Here is a 20,982-nt window from a genome sequence, read left to right as displayed (position 1 = left end):
GCCTGATCCTGTCTCTGGGTCTGTGTGAGCTGAACTCAGCTCTTGCTTTAAATGTTTCTAGTGCTAGGGTCAGCTCTGAGGCTGCATATGAGAAATGTAAGCTACAGAGTACCACTCGTCTACCTGCATTCATAATGGATGGTGACTACGTCACTGGTGGTATTTTCTCTATACATTACTACATGCACACAGTGAAGACTAACTACACCTACATGCCTGAGCCACTAAGGTGCAAAGGGAGGTTAGTAAGATTGAGAATGTGGGATAAAAGGATTTAAGATTTTGTAAATGTCGAAATGTTCTTAATTTTAGTGATATTCTGACTTTTTCCCCCCTCAGATGCAGTGCATTTATACATTTTTGTAAATCTTCAATATGGATTTCTGTTAAAATTATCGCCTGTGCTTATGGAGTTGACATGAGTTTCTGTGTGCAGCATTGACCCCCGTGAACTGCGCTTCTCACGCGCAATGATCTTCGCCATCGAGGAGATTAACAACAGCACGGAGCTGCTGCCGGGCATCAGACTCGGTTATCAGATCTACGACTCGTGCGCCTCGGTGCCCGTGGCAGTGCATGTGGCATTCCAGCTTTCAAACGGCCTGGACCCGGTGTTTTACACCGGCGACAACTGCTCACAGTCTGGTATGGTGATGGCAGTTGTTGGTGAGTCTGGGTCCACGCCATCCATCAGCATGTCGCGCATCATTGGGCCTTTTAACATCCCTCAAGTAAACGTTTAGAATTTCTGGCAATCTGCATGTTTAATATAGACTTGTCCAGGTTTTTTTTATTTCTCCCGTTAAATAATTACATTATTGTTTTTCATTAGGTGAGCCACTTTGCCACTTGTGCATGCCTGTCTGATAAGCAGCAGTACCCGAGTTTCTTCAGAACAATCCCAAGTGACCAGTTCCAGGCTGACGCGCTGGCCAAGCTGGTCAAACACTTTGGCTGGACTTGGATAGGTGCTGTCCGGTCGGATTCAGATTATGGCAATAATGGCATGGCGTCTTTCCTGGCCGCAGCACGCAGAGAGGGGATCTGTGTGGAATACTCTGAAGCTTTCTATCGGACCAACCCACGTAGCAGGATCCAGAGAGTAGCTGACGTTATCCGCAGGTTTCTACATCACTGATTGTACTTTTGTTCCCTGTGTTGACACTGAGCTTCTGCACTCAGAACTATAAGTAATGCTATTAAATATGAGTTTTGTTTGTCTAGTTTGCATTGGAAATATATATCTTTTTTTTGTCCCTTCTATTTCTCTTATTTTTCTCCACTGATATCGTGAGCCAATTAGATCAACTGCCGTTTGTGTTAAGTGTTTTGACATATTTAAATGCTTTATTTTTATGTGATATGGTATAATATGTTATGCACGATATCTCCAGGTCAACAGCTATGGTTGTTGTGGCATTTACATCCCCTGGAGATCTGAGGATTCTGCTAGAGGAGCTTTCTCTTGAGCCATCTCCACCTCGCCAGTGGATAGGCAGTGAGGCATGGGTAACAGACCCAGACATGCTGAGGTTCAGCTTCTGTGCTGGAGCTATTGGATTTGGCATTGAGCAATCAGTCATCCCAGGTCTGAGAGACTTCCTGCTGGACCTCTCTCCCTCTAAAGTGGCTGCCTCTCCACTGCTCACTGAGTTCTGGGAGGATGCATTCAACTGCAGGCTGAGAAAAAGTGAGAGAGTTGAATCTTATTTTTGGGTCCTTGTGTTTCAGTTTTGTTTTATATCTCTGTCTATCTGAGTGGAGCAGCAGTTGCTTGAAGACCACACCCCAGATTTAACATTAAAAGGAAATCTGTTATTGAACACAAGCACCCAATATAGAGATAATATCTGTATCATTAAGCTAAATAGAGATAAACAATTGCACATATCAGTTACAATATACGCTTGTTTGCATGTAACAAAACTATTATTCCAACAGTGATTTCAGATAATTCACATATTTTAAACATGTTAAGACCGGCCAACTCAGAAGGTAAATTATATATTTTTATAGTTTAAATATTAACAGTCTTTTAAAATGCACATATTGTCCCTGTCTGTTTATACACATAAACTGACATGCCACCAGAGTCAAATTCATACTATATGTACACTTGCTTGGCCAATGAAATAGACTAAATAAAATTTCTAATCTGAGCAACTTTACAATTCAACATTCACCCTTTCCCATACACATTCTTACATTGGTGGCCGATGCTATCATGCAAGGTTATGCCAACTCATTTTGGGCTGCAGTATCTTGCTCAACATTTTCCGCATCTGCACTGCCAGGGTCAGGGATCGAACTAACGGCCTTTCAATCAGTGAAAGATCGTTAAAAAATAGGGCTGACATAAATAGAAACATCAACTATCACAAAACACTGTTTTATGAATATCTTTATAAAGATATTTGTAAAACTGGTTTAAATAAAAAATGCATGTTTTTCAACTACATAGGTGCTTTATAGATATGAGTTGCTGAAATGAGTTGTAATGTTATGGTTGAAAAAACATGCCTTTCCTCTGTGTGGTTTTAGGGGCAGACACAAACGAGAGAGTGTGTGATGGAAGTGAAGAGATAAAGACGCTCCAGACTCCATACACTGACACATCTCAGCTCCGGATCACTAACATGGTATACAAGGCTGTTTATGCAATAGCATATGCCATTCATAATGCAGTGTGTCAGGAAACAAATTCTACAACTCACTGTGACAAATTCACCAGGATAGAATCTGAAGAGGTCAGTGAAAAACAAATTGGTGACCACACCAATGCACCTATGTTAATTTTAATGCTAAAATTGTACAGTTTAATGGAATTTAATCAATTCTTCTTAATTGGTGTGCCAATTTAGAACCATAGGTTCAGTGCAAACTGATCTTCTGCCGTACTTTCGGTTGAAGTACTAAGTGCTACGCAACACCAAAAATGTCCAAAAGCTACATGAAATCATATAATGATCAGGAATGGTGCTATATATAAGAATATCATAAGAATCACAAAAAATTGATAAAATCACTGTGAAAAGAGTTCAGAATCACCTCACTTAGGGGCTGTTCCCAATCGCTATTCTTCAATGTAGAAAAATTATTAGAAATTCAAGCGGCTCACAAGACTTAGGAGCTTTTTGGACCGAATTGGTCCAGTGTTTCAGACTTTATGATGGGATGTGTATTGGGTGGAATGTACAGAGCTAGAGTGGATGACATTACAGCTAGAAAGGCTGGGATATTAATTTGGCATATTTCACCTGTGTTTGTTCCCACAAACTTTCACTCTTTATGAACAAATTTTAGCAGACTGTAGAGAATTGTGTGCTTGTCACAGACATCCTTCCCTAAAATCAATCAGACTTACAGATTTGGCTCACTGAGCCTGAATGTGACAGCAATTCCAACCAAAATTTCCATAGAGACTAATGTTAACTCGAACCAGAAATTTGTCGAAGAAAAAAAGAAAGACTTCTTTTTGATGATAATAATATTTTGTTTTTGGGACTTTTTTGAAAAAACGAGTAGTTGTAAATTAGGCTTTTCAACTGTTTTGAGTGCCCCTCCCCTCTCCACTTTCTAATGCGCCCAAACAACATAGCAACCAGAAAAGTCAGGTTGAGCCAGGCCTTCAGAATAAAAGCCCACAATGTTATTTGTATGTTAACATGAATCTTCGGATGAACCTATTTTTTTTTTTTTTTTCAGAACAATTACATACTTTTTACCACTTTTAATTAATAGGAAGTTAAAGATGTGGCTGGATTGTAAAAGGACACTGTCAACATATTGGATCAAATTTTCTCATTTTAAGTATTATTTATTTTCTATTACTTTATCTCATCCTCACAGGTTCTTATGCAGTTAAAGAAAGTACATTTTTCGCAAAATGGTTATGATGTGTCATTTGATGCCAACGGGGATCCTGTGGCCAAATATGAGCTGGTGAACTGGCAAAAAACTGAGAGTGGCAACATCGAGTTGGTGACAGTCGGACACTACGATGCATCACTGCCGGTGGGCAGAGAGTTCCGTATCAACAGGAACCTAACCTGGGTGGAAGGCAGCACACAAGTAAGGAGCCCAGAAAATGTAGTTTAACATATTTTAGTTGACATTTTGACAGTCTTACATGGGATGAAGAGTTTTGCTGTTCCTCATGCCTATACTCACTGTAAAAAAATGTAAGTCCATAGTTACATAATTTTTGCATAAAACTACCCCTTCTCCTTACCCAAAAGAGTTTCCTTGCTGAGTTGGAGTATAGGGATAGTAAGAAATTGAAGATTTTGGCAAAATCTGGTTGGTTTAACTATAAGATGCAGGCCCATGATCACCTGATTTTGAAGCAACATGATGAGTGGGTGAGAGATTACACTGAGCTTCATTTATGAGAATCCACCTCACCTGAAAGAAAATGACCAATCAGATCCGAGTGGACTCGAACGCAGCAGTCAATGATGTCAATGGCTGCTTGTTAAATTATCAAAATAGGAAGCACTTGTTGAGTATTTGGGGAAGGGAGAGCTGTAAGAGAAGCTTTCACTCTAGTACAAATTATGGCATTTTTACAAGCTATAGCTTTTAACCTCAGAGCTTTGTAGCACATCTGATATTTTGTTTGTATCTATGTGCCAGGTACCTGTGTCAGTGTGCTCTGACAGCTGTCCTCCAGGAACTCGTAAAGTGCTGCAGAAAGGAAAACCCATCTGCTGCTATGATTGTTTACCATGTCCTGAGGGAGAGATTAGCAAAGCTACAGGTATTTTTTATTTTCTCCAAATGCATATTGACTGTACAACATATACAGTAGTTTACAATATGTCTCCTAAAAGGCCTCTTTGTTTTATATTTAGATTCCTCTGATTGTCTCCCATGCCTCAAGGAGTTCTGGCCTAATGCAGATAGGGACACGTGTCTCCCCAAGCCTGTAGAGTTTCTTTCCTTCAACGAGGTCCTAGGAATCATCCTAGCTGCATTCTCAGTTGGTGGTGCCTGTCTTGCCATTATAACAGCGGCTGTGTTCTATCGTCACAGGACATCCCCGATTGTCAGGGCCAACAACTCTGAGCTGAGCTTCCTGCTGCTCTTCTCTCTGACTCTGTGTTTCTTATGTTCATTAACTTTCATTGGAGCGCCCTCTGAGTGGTCCTGCATGCTGCGCCACACAGCATTTGGGATCACCTTTGTCCTCTGTATGTCTTGTGTTCTTGGAAAAACAATAGTGGTGTTAATGGCCTTCAGAGCTACACTCCCAGGAAGCAATGTGATGAAATGGTTCGGTCCTCCACAGCAAAGAATGACTGTAGTGTCTTTCACGTTCATTCAAGTTATAATATGTACTATTTGGTTGGTTCTTAGTCCTCCATTTCCAGTGAAAAACCTCACAACATACAAGGAGAGAATCATCCTGGAGTGTGCATTAGGCTCAGCTGTTGGGTTCTGGGCTGTGCTCGGGTACATCGGCCTGCTGGCTGTCTTTTGCTTTGTGTTAGCTGTCCTGGCTCGGAAACTACCTGATAATTTTAATGAAGCCAAGCTGATCACCTTCAGCATGCTGATATTCTGTGCAGTGTGGATCACCTTTATCCCTGCATATGTCAGCTCTCCTGGGAAATTCACTGTGGCTGTGGAGATATTTGCCATTCTGGCCTCCAGTTTTGGACTAATATTGTGTATATTTGCTCCAAAGTGTTTCATCATATTATTTAAGCCAGAGAAGAACACTAAGAAGCATTTAATGAACAAAAATCAATCCTGAGAAATCAGGTTAGGAAAAGGTTAAAAGAGACTTTGCAAGCAGTGAGGTCAATTTCCAAACAGTTTTGATAGTAAATGTAGATGACTGAAGCGATACATTCTTCCAGTGCCTGTTACATTTACAGAAAAGCTGAATTGCAGTACTGCAGAATGTGTTCCTCTTGTTATTACTGTCTCTGTGAGCAGGAGAACTCAGCTTACTCAGTAAATTGGACACTGAAGATTGTTTTGCTTTAGTGAACTTCATTTACCATCAACACTGATTGGACAGCAACATAAAATGTGACAAACTTTCCCATAGCATACAGTATAATGCTTAAAATGTGCACACTGAACAGTCTTCACCTTTAACTATTGACTAAATATGTATCATCAAACATTTGATATAATATTTTCCACTTTGTGAAACTTATTTAATATGTTATGAACTAACTTATTTCACAAAAAATGATTTGATGATGAGCTAAGTGAGTAAATAAATACATTTAAATACAGAAAAGGCTTGCTTCTGTGTTATGTCTTGACACTGTCAAGTAAAATTGTTGCTTTTTCAAAAACATTTTTGTTTTCACATGTAAGAAGGGATTGAACCACACAAACAAGATATTAAAGCTGCATTTGTTAGACTTAACTGCAATATGAGCTCAAAAGAAACAAAAAAGGGTATAACGGTTGGATAAAATTAGGAAACCATTTGGTGTTTACATTGAAAACTTTGTATGGAGAGAAGAAAAGAAAAGACACATGGGTACTTAATGCAGATAATATTGCATGGCCTATAGAAAGAATTATCTTTGATGTACAGTCAGCTGACGTACAGTAGAAGGAGGGATGGTTTGTCTGTCTGAAAAGTTTATATAAACCAGTGATAACACACATGCAGTATTCCCACACAGACAGTTGAGGGATGGAGATCACTGCTCTCTCTATTAGCCTGATCCTGTCTCTGGGTCTGTGTGAGCTGAACTCAGCTCTTGCCTTGAATGTTTCTGGTGCTGGGGTCAGCTCTGAGGCTGCATATGAGAAATGTAAGCTACAGAGTACCACTCGTCTACCTGCATTCATAATGGATGGTGACTACGTCACTGGTGGTATTTTCTCTATACATAACTACATGCACACAGTGAAGACTAACTACACCTACATGCCTGAGCCACTAAGGTGCAAAGGGAGGTTAGTAAGATTGAGAATGTGGGATAAAAGCATTTAAGATTTTGTAAATGTCGAAATGTTCTTAATTTTAGTGATATTCTGACTTTTTCCCTCCTCAGATGCAGTGCATTTATACATTTTTGTAAATCTTCAATATGGATTTCTGTTAAAATTATCGCCTGTGCTTATGGAGTTGATATGAGTTTCTGTGTGCAGCATTGACCCCAGTGAACTGCGCTTCTCACGCGCAATGATCTTCGCCATCGAGGAGATTAACAACAGCACGGAGCTGCTGCCGGGCATCAGACTCGGTTATCAGATCTACGACTCGTGCGCCTCGGTGCCCGTGGCGGTGCATGTGGCATTCCAGCTTTCAAACGGCCTGGACCCGGTGTTTTACACCGGCGACAACTGCTCACAGTCTGGTATGGTGATGGCAGTTGTTGGTGAGTCTGGGTCCACGTCATCCATCAGCATGTCGCGCATCATCGGGCCTTTTAACATCCCTCAAGTAAATGTTTAGAATTTCTGGCAATCTGCATGTTTAATATAGACTTGTCCAGGTTTTTTTTATTTCTCCCGTTAAATAATTACATTATTGTTTTTCATTAGGTGAGCCACTTTGCCACTTGTGCATGCCTGTCTGATAAGCAGCAGTACCCGAGTTTCTTCAGAACAATCCCAAGTGACCAGTTCCAGGCTGACGCGCTGGCCAAGCTGGTCAAACACTTTGGCTGGACTTGGATAGGTGCTGTCCGGTCGGATTCAGATTATGGCAATAATGGCATGGCGTCTTTCCTGGCCGCAGCACGCAGAGAGGGGATCTGTGTGGAATACTCTGAAGCTTTCTATCGGACCAACCCACGTAGCAGGATCCAGAGAGTAGCTGACGTTATCCGCAGGTTTCTACATCACTGATTGTACTTTTGTTCCCTGTGTTGACACTGAGCTTCTGCACTCAGAACTATAAGTAATGCTATTAAATATGAGTTTTGTTTGTCTAGTTTGCATTGGAAATATATATCTTTTTTTGTCCCTTCTATTTCTCTTATTTTTCTCCACTGATATCGTGAGCCAATTAGATCAACTGCCGTTTGTGTTAAGTGTTTTGACATATTTAAATGCTTTATTTTCATGTGATATGGTATAATATGTTATGCACGATATCTCCAGGTCAACAGCTATGGTTGTTGTGGCATTTACATCCCCTGGAGATCTGAGGATTCTGCTAGAGGAGCTTTCTCTTGAGCCATCTCCACCTCGCCAGTGGATAGGCAGTGAGGCCTGGGTAACAGACCCAGACATGCTGAGGTTCAGCTTCTGTGCTGGAGCTATTGGATTTGGCATTGAGCAATCAGTCATCCCAGGTCTGAGAGACTTCCTGCTGGACCTCTCTCCCTCTAAAGTGGCTGCCTCTCCACTGCTCACTGAGTTCTGGGAGGATGCATTCAACTGCAGGCTGAGAAAAAGTGAGAGAGTTGAATCTTATTTTTGGGTCCTTGTGTTTCAGTTTTGTTTTATATCTCTGTCTATCTGAGTGGAGCAGCAGTTGCTTGAAGACCACACCCCAGATTTAACATTAAAAGGAAATCTGTTATTGAACACAAGCACCCAATATAGAGATAATATCTGTATCATTAAGCTAAATAGAGATAAACAATTGCACATATCAGTTACAATATACGCTTGTTTGCATGTAACAAAACTATTATTCCAACAGTGATTTCAGATAATTCACATATTTTAAACATGTTAAGACCGGCCAACTCAGAAGGTAAATTATATATTTTTATAGTTTAAATATTAACAGTCTTTTAAAATGCACATATTGTCCCTGTCTGTTTATACACATAAACTGACATGCCACCAGAGTCAAATTCATACTATATGTACACTTGCTTGGCCAATGAAATAGACTAAATAAAATTTCTAATCTGAGCAACTTTACAATTCAACATTCACCCTTTCCCATACACATTCTTACATTGGTGGCCGATGCTATCATGCAAGGTTATGCCAACTCATTTTGGGCTGCAGTATCTTGCTCAACATTTTCCGCATCTGCACTGCCAGGGTCAGGGATCGAACTAACGGCCTTTCAATCAGTGAAAGATCGTTAAAAAATAGGGCTGACATAAATAGAAACATCAACTATCACAAAACACTGTTTTATGAATATCTTTATAAAGATATTTGTAAAACTGGTTTAAATAAAAAATGCATGTTTTTCAACTACATAGGTGCTTTATAGATATGAGTTGCTGAAATGAGTTGTAATGTTATGGTTGAAAAAACATGCCTTTCCTCTGTGTGGTTTTAGGGGCAGACACAAACGAGAGAGTGTGTGATGGAAGTGAAGAGATAAAGACGCTCCAGACTCCATACACTGACACATCTCAGCTCCGGATCACTAACATGGTATACAAGGCTGTTTATGCAATAGCATATGCCATTCATAATGCAGTGTGTCAGGAAACAAATTCTACAACTCACTGTGACAAATTCACCAGGATAGAATCTGAAGAGGTCAGTGAAAAACAAATTGGTGACCACACCAATGCACCTATGTTAATTTTAATGCTAAAATTGTACAGTTTAATGGAATTTAATCAATTCTTCTTAATTGGTGTGCCAATTTAGAACCATAGGTTCAGTGCAAACTGATCTTCTGCTGTACTTTCGGTTGAAGTACTAAGTGCTACGCAACACCAAAAATGTCCAAAAGCTACATGAAATCATATAATGATCAGGAATGGTGCTATATATAAGAATATCATAAGAATCACAAAAAATTGATAAAATCACTGTGAAAAGAGTTCAGAATCACCTCACTTAGGGGCTGTTCCCAATCGCTATTCTTCAATGTAGAAAAATTATTAGAAATTCAAGCGGCTCACAAGACTTAGGAGCTTTTTGGACCAAATTGGTCCAGTGTTTCAGACTTTATGATGGGATGTGTATTGGGTGGAATGTACAGAGCTAGAGTGGATGACATTACAGCTAGAAAGGCTGGGATATTAATTTGGCATATTTCTCCTGTGCTTGTTCCCACAAACTTTCACTCTTTATGAACAAATTTTGGCAGACTGTAGAGAATTGTGTGCTTGTCACAGACATCCTTCCCTAAAATCAATCAGACTTACAGATTTGGCTCACTGAGCCTGAATGTGACAGCAATTCCAACCAAAATTTCCATAGAGACTAATGTTAACTCGAACCAGAAATTTGTCGAAGAAAAAAAGAAAGACTTCTTTTTGATGATAATAATATTTTGTTTTTGGGACTTTTTTGAAAAAACGAGTAGTTGTAAATTAGGCTTTTCAACTGTTTTGAGTGCCCCTCCCCTCTCCACTTTCTAATGCGCCCAAATAACATAGCAACCAGAAAAGTCAGGTTGAGCCAGGCCTTCAGAATAAAAGCCCACAATGTTATTTGTATGTTAACATGAATCTTCGGATGAACCTATTTTTTTTTTTTTTTTTCAGAACAATTACATACTTTTTACCACTTTTAATTAATAGGAAGTTAAAGACGTGGCTGTATTGTAAAAGGACACTGTCAACATATTGGATCAAATTTTCTCATTTTAAGTATTATTTATTTTCTATTACTTTATCTCATCCATACAGGTTCTTATGCAGTTAAAGAAAGTACATTTTTCGCAAAATGGTTATGATGTGTCATTTGATGCCAACGGGGATCCTGTGGCCAAATATGAGCTGGTGAACTGGCAAAAAACTGAGAGTGGCAACATCGAGTTGGTGACAGTCGGACACTACGATGCATCACTGCCGGTGGGCAGAGAGTTCCGTGTCAACAGGAACCTAACCTGGGTGGAAGGCAGCACACAAGTAAGGAGCCCAGAAAATGTAGTTTAACATATTTGAGTTGACATTTTGACAGTCTTACATGGGATGAAGAGTTTTGCTGTTCCTCATGCCTATACTCACTGTAAAAAAAATGTAAGTCCATAGTTACATAATTTTTGCATAAAAATACCCCTTCTCCTTACCCAAAAGAGTTTCCTTGCTGAGTTGGAGTATAGGGATAGTAAGAAATTGAAGATTTTGGCAAAATCTGGTTGGTTTAACTATAAGATGCAGGCCCATGATCACCTGATTTTGAAGCAACATGATGAGTGGGTGAGAGATTACACTGAGCTTCATTTATGAGAATCCACCTCACCTGAAAGAAAATGACCAATCAGATCCGAGTGGACTCGAACGCAGCAGTCAATGATGTCAATGGCTGCTTGTTAAATTATCAAAATAGGAAGCACTTGTTGAGTATTTGGGGAAGGGAGAGCTGTAAGAGAAGCTTTCACTCTAGTACAAATTATGGCATTTTTACAAGCTATAGCTTTTAACCTCAGAGCTTTGTAGCACATCTGATATTTTGTTTGTATCTATGTGCCAGGTACCTGTGTCAGTGTGCTCTGACAGCTGTCCTCCAGGAACTCGTAAAGTGCTGCAGAAAGGAAAACCCATCTGCTGTTATGATTGTTTACCATGTCCTGAGGGAGAGATTAGCAAAGCTACAGGTATTTTTTATTTTCTCCAAATGCATATTGACTGTACAACATATACAGTAGTTTACAATATGTCTCCTAAAAGGCCTCTTTGTTTTATATTTAGATTCCTCTGATTGTCTCCCATGCCTCAAGGAGTTCTGGCCTAATGCAGATAGGGACACGTGTCTCCCCAAGCCTGTAGAGTTTCTTTCCTTCAACGAGGTCCTAGGAATCATCCTGGCTGCATTCTCAGTTGGTGGTGCCTGTCTTGCCATTATAACAGCGGCTGTGTTCTATCGTCACAGGACATCCCCGATTGTCAGGGCCAACAACTCTGAGCTGAGCTTCCTGCTGCTCTTCTCTCTGACTCTGTGTTTCTTATGTTCATTAACTTTCATTGGAGCGCCCTCTGAGTGGTCCTGCATGCTGCGCCACACAGCATTTGGGATCACCTTTGTCCTCTGTATGTCTTGTGTTCTTGGAAAAACAATAGTGGTGTTAATGGCCTTCAGAGCTACACTCCCAGGAAGCAATGTGATGAAATGGTTTGGCCCTCCACAGCAAAGAATGACTGTAGTGTCTTTCACGTTCATTCAAGTTATAATATGTACTATTTGGTTGGTTCTTAGTCCTCCATTTCCAATGAAAAACCTCACAACATACAAGGAGAGGATCATCCTGGAGTGTGCATTAGGCTCAGCTGTTGGGTTCTGGGCTGTGCTCGGGTACATCGGCCTGCTGGCTGTCTTTTGCTTTGTGTTAGCTGTCCTGGCTCGGAAACTACCTGATAATTTTAATGAAGCCAAGCTGATCACCTTCAGCATGCTGATATTCTGTGCAGTGTGGATCACCTTTATCCCTGCATATGTCAGCTCTCCTGGGAAATTCACTGTGGCTGTGGAGATATTTGCCATTCTGGCCTCCAGTTTTGGACTAATATTGTGTATATTTGCTCCAAAGTGTTTCATCATATTATTTAAGCCAGAGAAGAACACTAAGAAGCATTTAATGAACAAAAATCAATCCTGAGAAATCAGGTTAGGAAAAGGTTAAAAGAGACTTTGCAAGCAGTGAGGTCAATTTCCAAACAGTTTTGATAGTAAATGTAGATGACTGAAGCGATACATTCTTCCAGTGCCTGTTACATTTACAGAAAAGCTGAATTGCAGTACTGCAGAATGTGTTCCTCTTGTTATTACTGTCTCTGTGAGCAGGAGAACTCAGCTTACTCAGTAAATTGGACACTGAAGATTGTTTTGCTTTAGTGAACTTCATTTACCATCAACACTGATTGGACAGCAACATAAAATGTGACAAACTTTCCCATAGCATACAGTATAATGCTTAAAATGTGCACACTGAACAGTTTTCACCTTTAACTATTGCCTAAATATGTATCATCAAACATTTGATATAATATTTTCCACTTTGTGAAACTTATTTAATATGTTATGAACTAACTTATTTCACAAAAAATGATTTGATGATGAGCTAAGTGAGTAAATAAATACATTTAAATACAGAAAAGGCTTGCTTCTGTGTTATGTCTTGACACTGTCAAGTAAAATTGTGGCTTTTTCAAAAACATTTTTGTTTTCACATGTAAGAAGGGATTGAACCACACAAACAAGATATTAAAGGTGCATTTGTTAGACTTAACTGCAATATGAGCTCAAAAGAAACAAAAAAGGGCATAACGGTTGGATAAAATTAGGAAACCATTTGGTGTTTACATTGAAAACTTTGTAAGGAGAGAAGAAAAGAAAAGACACATGGGTACTTAATGCAGATAATATTGCATGGCCTATAGAAAGAATTATCTTTGATGTACAGTCAGCTGACGTACAGTAGAAGGAGGGATGGTTTGTCTGTCTGAAAAGTTTATATAAACCAGTGATAACACACATGCAGTATTCCCACACAGACAGTTGAGGGATGGAGATCACTGCTCTCTCTATTAGTCTGATCCTGTCTCTGTGTGAGCTGAACTCAGCTCTTGCCTTGAATGTTTCTAGTGCTAGGGTCAGCTCTGAGGCTGCATCTCTAAAATGTAAGCTCCAGAGTACCACTCGTCTACCTGCTTTGTCAGTGGACGGTGACTACGTCATTGGTGGAGCTTTCTCTATACATTACAACGTGCACACAGTGGAGAATAACTACACCTACATGCCTGAGCCATTAAGGTGCAAAGGGAGGTTAGTAAAAAGAAGAAATGTGGGATAAGAGGCTTTAAGACTGTGTGAGGATGGAAATGTTGTTAATTTTATTGACTTGCTGACAATTTGGTTCACAGATGCAGTGCTCTTACAGTAGATTGCAGTTCTACTATATATATTTGTGTAAATTCTTGCATGTGCTTATGGAGTTGACATGAGTTTCTGTGTGCAGCATTATCCCCCGTAAACTGCGCTTCTCAATCGCAATGATCTTCGCCATCGAGGAGATTAACAACAGCACGGAGCTGCTGCCGGGCATCAGACTCGGTTATCAGATCTACGACACGTGCGCCTCGGTGCCCGTGGCGGTGCATGTGGCATTCCAGCTTTCAAATGGCCTGGACCCGGTGTTTTACACCGGCGACAACTGCTCACAGTCTGGTATGGTGATGGCAGTTGTTGGTGAGTGTGCATCCACGCCATCCATCAGCATGTCGCGTGTCCTCGGGCCTTTTAACATCCCTCAAGTAAATGTTCTGAATTTCTGGCAATCTGCTTGTTCAAACTTGAGCTGACTGTTTTGTTCCGTAAATAATTAAACTGTTGTTTTTCGTTAGGTAAGCCACTTTGCCACTTGTGCATGCCTGTCTGATAAGCAGCAGTACCCGAGTTTCTTCAGAACAATCCCAAGTGACCAGTTCCAGGCTGACGCGCTGGCCAAGCTGGTCAAACACTTTGGCTGGACTTGGATAGGTGCTGTCCGGTCGGATTTAGATTATGGCAATAATGGCATGGCGTCTTTCCTGGCTGCAGCACGCAGAGAGGGGATCTGTGTGGAATACTCTGAAGCTTTCTATCGGACAAACCCACGTAGCAGGATCCAGAGAGTAGCTGACGTTATCCGCAGGTTTCTACATCACTGATTGTAGTTTTGTTCTCTGTGCTGACACTGACATTCTGCACACAGAACTATAACATTTGTAAACAATTGAGATTGAATATTTTGTAATCTAAGACACATTAGAAGTGCATCTTTTACACGCCTATTTCTCTCATATTTGTTACCTACACTCTTTTTCATGTCAGTGAAGCGAGATACTAAACTATAATTCTCTATGCCATCTCCCACATGTATGTTTGTGTTTATGATCTTAAGTTCATGTTTGTGCTGATATAATTTCCATCCAGGTCGACAGCTATGGTTGTTGTGGCATTTACATCCCCTGTAGAGATGACGATTTTGCTAGAGGAGCTTTCTCTTGAGCCATCTCCACCTCGCCAGTGGATAGGCAGTGAGGCATGGGTAACAGACCCAGACATGCTGAGGTTCAGCTTCTGTGCTGGAGCTATTGGATTTGGCATTGAGCAATCAGTCATCCCAGGTCTGAGAGACTTCTTGCTGGACCTCTCTCCCTCTAAAGTGGCTGCCTCTCCACTGCTCACTGAGTTCTGGGAGGATGTATTCAACTGCAGGCTGAGAAAAAGTGAGAGAGTTTAATCTTATGTTTGAGACCTTGTGTTTCAGTATTGTTGTTTTTCTCTGTCTATCTGAGTGAAGCAGCAGTTAGTTTAAGACCAAATCCCAGAATTAGCATGAAGTCTGTTGTTATTGAATTTACTCATGAGGAGGCATCTCTGATAATCTCACTTAAAATGATGATCGCTCAGGTCAGGTTTTGGCATTCTGCTGTCTTGATGAAGGTTTAAACTTTGCTACAGTGTTTTATGTCAACACTAAAGCCACAAACACAAGCACACAATATAGAGACAGTCTCCAGGTCATTAAGCTAAATAGAGATGAAAAATTGGACTCATATTACATATCCATTACAGAATATACGCTTGTCTGGATGTAATTAAACTATTATACTGTCAGTGGTTTCAGATCTTTTGCATATTTTAAACATGTTAAGACCGGTCAAGTCAGTATGTAAATTTTACATACTTTTATAGTTTAGACATGAACAATTTTTTAACATGCACATATTGTCACTGTCTGTTATGTCCCCGAATCAGTGTTTTTTGCTTCAAGAGTGCTTTAAATTAAAAATGCATGTTTTACATCTACAAAAGTGCTTTATGGATATGACTTGCTGCGATAAGTTGTAATTTTTAGGGTTGAAAAAAACTTCCCTTTCCTCTGTCTCTGTGATCTTTTAGGTGCAGTCCCAAACAAGAGTCTGTGTGATGGAAGTGAAGACATACAGACGCTCCAGACTCTGTACACTGACACATCTCAGCTCCGGATCACTAACATGGTATACAAGGCTGTCTATGCAATTGCACATGCCATTCATAATGCAGTGTGTCAGGAAACAAATTCTACAACTCAGTGTGACAAATACACCAGGATAGAGTCTGAAGAGGTCAGTGAAAAACAAATAGGTGACCACACCAATGTTCTTTTAAAAGCTATACCATGCAAATTAATGAAATTCTTATTATTTGGTGTGCCATTCGGAACCATAGGTCTAATGAGACTGTTTCATCTCTTCCATACTTATTTCTTATAATTCTTGTGGGATTGTAAATAAGCTACTATAAGAAAAATAATCAGAAGCATTAAAAGAGCAGCATTAACCATTAAAAGGGCAGCATTAACAAAATAGCATTGAAGGTAATATAAGCTTGAGTGAATAGAAGAAGTATTAAGAAATTATTTTGTAGCATTAAAGGTAATATAAGCTTGAGTGAATAGAAGAAGTATTAAGAAATGATTTTGTAATAAGCACATAACACATCTCACATGTTGCAGACACAGACACACACACACACACATAGATTCATATCTATAAGTCTTATAGGAAGTTAGAAGATGAACTCGAGATGGCCTTTTGGCCACACCAGATAAGCAGGAACCCAACTCGAGATGACCTTTTGAGCACACCAGACAAACAGGAAATCAACTCTTGAAAAGCATACTGTAAGTGATACTGTAAGTGATAAGACATGACAGTGGAAAATTACAAGACTAAGAAGTAGTTGATCAAAACCTTACTTTGAGATAAACATGCAGACACATAGGAAAATAGACAAAAAACAACACCCTAACTGAGTAGGAGGAGACACAGCGAAGCATGCTATATTAACAAGACCACGCTAGACAACGAGTAGCCTTTTCTTATGTACCGGTTGATGTATGTATTGAACTGAGCTCCGCACTTCATGAACTGCGCTTAAAGAAAACAAAGTGTTTTCGTTTGACTCTTCCACCGTCTCCTCGTCTGCTCTCTCTGCTCCATCAACAACTCGGGGAGTACAACTGGTGTACTCAACATTCTTCATCTTCCGCCACACTTTCGGTCGAAGTATTCGGTGCTGCGCAACACCAAAAATGGCGGAAAGCTGCATGAAATCATAGCTCATAATCAGAAATGGTGTGCTATATATTTTGTCAGAGATTCGCCTCCGTGTTTTCGTAACAATCGCAAAAAAATAATGAAAGCACTGTAGCATACCCTCCGAAAGACGGTCAGAGACTCGACTGATGGATTTAATAGGCTATTTATTGCGGTTCCAGCAAAATCAGCTCCGTAAACCAACGTGAGAACTAAAAACAGAGAAAACAAAACAATCACATTTCATTTTCCACATTACCAAGCAACCAACAGGCGGGCAAAAGTTAATATATAATATAGAATAAGCACATAACACACACCATCCTTGCCTCCACGGGGGTTACTATAACATACACTTCATTGCTGTTTCTTTTTTTATTTCCTTATTTTCCTTTTACCATCTTTAACTTTTACAGTTTCCACCACTAGCTCATTCATTCAGTAGCAACAAAACACAGGAAGAACGAAGAAAATAATGCCCTTCAAAATAAAATCTGACTCTACAAAACAGAATGGAAATGATGTCCAAAAAAGGCAAATATGTACAGTATATATGGTAATATACAAATTATTAAGTTTATGCAAAATGGGTTTGCTACAATCGCTGTAACACCTCACATTAGGGCTCTGCCAATTCGCTATACTTTAACGTAGAACATTTTATGGAAGTTTAAACGATTCACAAGACATAGGAGTTGTGCCAAATGGCCAGTTTGATTGCTTGCACGCTTCATGAAATTGCATTTTACGTTTGATGCTTTTTTCAGAGCGTTTTAGAGTTTATAATGGGTGTGTTTTGGGTGGAATGTTCAGAGCTAGAGTTGATAACATCACAGCTAGAGTGGAGAGAGGATGGGACATATTTTTGGCATTTTTCTCTGAAAATCCTTTGCTTGTTCCCACAACTTTCACTTTTCATAAGTCATTTTTAGAGAATTTTGTCCTTTTGACAGAAGTCCTACTCTGAATCAATCAGACTTACAGATTTGGCTCACTGAGCCTGAAAGTGACAGCAAATCCAACCAAATGTTCCATAGAGACTAATGTTAACTGAAACCAGAAATTTCTTGAAGAAAAAAAGATAGACATTTCTTTTTGATGATAATAATATTTCCTTACTAGGACTCACAACTTTAGAAAAAAACAAGAGTAATTTGAGAGGTGTGATCTCCATTAAATTATGTTTCTTTACTGTTTTGAGTGCCCCTCCCCTCTCCACTTTCTAATGCTGCCCTAAACACCATAGCAAGCAGAAAAGTCAGGATGAGCCAGGCCTTCCGAATTAAAGCCCACAATGGTATCTGTACGTTAACGTCAATCTTTGGAATGACCTATTTTTTTTTTTTTTTTTTCAGAATAATTACGGAAGAGTTTAGAAAGTGGCTGTATTGTACAATTCCAGCACATTGTCAACATTGCGGCTAAAATTTTCTCGTTTTAAGTATTGTTTATTTTCTATGAGTTTAATTTATCCTCACAGGTTTTCATGCAGTTAAAAAAAGTAAATTTTTCGCAAAATGGTTATGATGTGTCATTTGATGCCAACGGGGATCCGGTGGCCAAATATGAGCTGGTGAACTGGCAAAAAACTGAGAGTGGCAACATTGAGTTGGTGACAGTCGGACACTACGATGCATCACTGCCGGTGGGCAGAGAGTTCCGTATCAACAGGAACCTCACCTGGGTGGAAGGCAGCACACAAGTAAGCAATCCAAAAGCTCTAGTTTATCACATTTAAGTTTACAATTTGACAGTCTTACATGGTGTGAAGTTTTGGTCCCTGTTCCTCCTGCCTATACTCACTGTCAAAAGATGAATTCCAAAGTCACAGCAATTTTGAATAATACCAACGCCTTCATCCCATCTGAAATTGTTTTCTTTGCTGAGTTGCAGTACAGGGATAATGATAGAAAAAAATATAATTTTTGACTGGATTGTTGGAGATTTTGGCAAAATCGGGTTGGTTTAACTTAAAGATTGCACACCCATGATCAGCTGCTTTTAAAAAAAACATGATGAGTGGGTGAGAGGCTACACTGAGCTTCATTTTTGAGAATCCACCTCACCTGAAAGAAAACTACTAATCATAGCCGAATGAACTTGAACGCAGTTGTCAATGATGTCAATAGCTGCTCGTGAACTGTGGTCAAACTGGAAAGCACTTATCCAAGATTCTGTTTGTTGACTTTGTTGGGGAGGGGAGAGCTGCAAGAGAAGCTTTCACTCTACCTCAAATTCTGCCATTTTTACCAACTTTAGCTTTTAAACCTCAGAGCTTTGTAGCACATTTGAATATGTGATATTTTGTTTTTATCTTTGTGCCAGGTACCTGTGTCAGTGTGCTCTGACAGCTGTCCTCCAGGAACTCGTAAAGTGCTGCAGAAAGGAAAACCCATCTGCTGTTATGATTGTTTACCATGTCCTGAGGGAGAGATTAGCAATGCTACAGGTATTTTTATTTTCTCCAAATGCATGTTGACTGTGCAACATATACAGTAGTTTACAATATGTCTCCTAAAAGGCCTCTTTGCTTAATTTTTTCAGATTCCCCTGATTGTCTCCCATGCCTCAAAGAGTTCTGGCCAAATGCAGAGAGGGACAAATGTCTCCCCAAGCCTGTAGAGTTTCTTTCCTTCAACGAGGTCCTAGGAATCATCCTGGCTGCATTCTCAGTTGGTGGTGCCTGTCTTGCCATTATAACAGCGGCTGTGTTCTATCGTCACAGGACATCCCCGATTGTCAGGGCCAACAACTCTGAGCTGAGCTTCCTGCTGCTCTTCTCTCTGACTCTGTGTTTCTTATGTTCATTAACTTTCATTGGAGCGCCCTCTGAGTGGTCCTGCATGCTGCGCCACACAGCATTTGGGATCACCTTTGTCCTCTGTATGTCTTGTGTTCTTGGAAAAACAATAGTGGTGTTAATGGCCTTCAGAGCTACACTCCCAGGAAGCAATGTGATGAAATGGTTTGGTCCTCCACAGCAAAGAATGACTGTAGTGTCTTTAACATTCATTCAAGTTATAATATGTACTATTTGGTTGGTTCTTAGTCCTCCATTTCCAGTGAAAAACCTCACAACATACAAGGAGAGAATCATCCTGGAGTGTGCATTAGGCTCAGCTGTTGGGTTCTGGGCTGTGCTCGGGTACATCGGCCTGCTGGCTGTCTTTTGCTTTGTGTTAGCTGTCCTGGCTCGGAAACTACCTGATAATTTTAATGAAGCCAAGCTGATCACCTTCAGCATGCTGATATTCTGTGCAGTGTGGATCACCTTTATCCCTGCATATGTCAGCTCTCCTGGGAAATTCACTGTGGCTGTGGAGATATTTGCCATTCTGGCCTCCAGTTTTGGACTAATATTGTGTATATTTGCTCCAAAGTGTTTCATCATATTATTTAAGCCAGAGAAGAACACCAAGAAACATTTAATGAACAAAAATCAATCCTGAGAAATCAGCTTAGGAGAAGGTTAAAAGAGACTTTGAAAGCATTGAGGTCAATTTCCAAACAGTTTTGATAGTAAATGTAGATGACTAAAGCAATACATTCTTCCAGTGCCTGTTACATTTACAGAAAAGCTGAATTACCGTACTGCAGAATGTGATCCTCTTGTTATTGCTGTCTCTGTGAGCAGGAGTACTCAGCTTACTCAGTAAATTGGACACTGAATATTCTTTTGCTTTAGTGAACTACATTTACCATCAACACTGATTGGACAGCAACATAAAATGTGACAAACTTTCCCATAGCATATTGTATAATGCTTAAAATGTGCACACTGAACACAGTCTTCACCTTTAAATATTGACTAAATATTTATCATCAAACGTTTAACATAATTTTTTCCACTTTTTGAAAGTTATTTAATATGTTATGAACTTATTTAACAAAAAATGATTTGATGATGAGGTAAATGAGTAAATAAATACATTTAAGTACAGAAAAAGGCTTGCTTCTGTGTTATGTCTTGACGCTGTCGTAAAATTGTTGCTTTTTCAAAAAAAATTTTTTTCACAATATGTAAGAAGGGATTGAACCACACAAACAAGATATTAAAGGTGCATTTGTT

At 39.7% G+C, this 20,982-nt stretch overlaps 3 protein-coding genes across 3 annotated transcripts; all 3 read left to right on the top strand.

The window, feature by feature from the left end:
- Positions 1–134: 134 nt before the first annotated feature.
- LOC131970206 (extracellular calcium-sensing receptor-like) lies at positions 135–5,758 on the top strand. Its single transcript, XM_059331540.1, has 8 exons — positions 135–241; positions 437–731; positions 833–1,122; positions 1,395–1,690; positions 2,542–2,747; positions 3,850–4,071; positions 4,636–4,759; positions 4,854–5,758. The coding sequence occupies exons 1-8, from the start codon at positions 135–137 to the stop codon at positions 5,756–5,758; spliced, it is 2,445 nt and encodes an 814-aa protein (XP_059187523.1).
- A 1,065-nt stretch (positions 5,759–6,823) lies between these two features.
- Positions 6,824–12,448, top strand: LOC131970214 (extracellular calcium-sensing receptor-like). The gene is made up of 8 exons (XM_059331551.1): positions 6,824–6,930; positions 7,126–7,420; positions 7,522–7,811; positions 8,083–8,378; positions 9,230–9,435; positions 10,539–10,760; positions 11,326–11,449; positions 11,544–12,448. The coding sequence occupies exons 1-8, from the start codon at positions 6,824–6,826 to the stop codon at positions 12,446–12,448; spliced, it is 2,445 nt and encodes an 814-aa protein (XP_059187534.1).
- Positions 12,449–13,501: 1,053 nt separating this feature from the next.
- Positions 13,502–20,362, top strand: LOC131970393 (extracellular calcium-sensing receptor-like). Its single transcript, XM_059331778.1, has 8 exons — positions 13,502–13,614; positions 13,808–14,102; positions 14,193–14,482; positions 14,764–15,059; positions 15,736–15,941; positions 18,394–18,615; positions 19,239–19,362; positions 19,458–20,362. The coding sequence occupies exons 1-8, from the start codon at positions 13,586–13,588 to the stop codon at positions 20,360–20,362; spliced, it is 2,367 nt and encodes a 788-aa protein (XP_059187761.1). The 5' UTR covers positions 13,502–13,585.
- The last annotated feature ends 620 nt before the right edge of the window (positions 20,363–20,982 follow it).

This window comes from Centropristis striata, chromosome 4 (genome assembly GCF_030273125.1).
Source record: "Centropristis striata isolate RG_2023a ecotype Rhode Island chromosome 4, C.striata_1.0, whole genome shotgun sequence".
Lineage (NCBI taxonomy): Eukaryota > Metazoa > Chordata > Actinopteri > Perciformes > Serranidae > Centropristis > Centropristis striata.
This window is presented reverse-complemented; position numbering and strand designations above follow the sequence as displayed.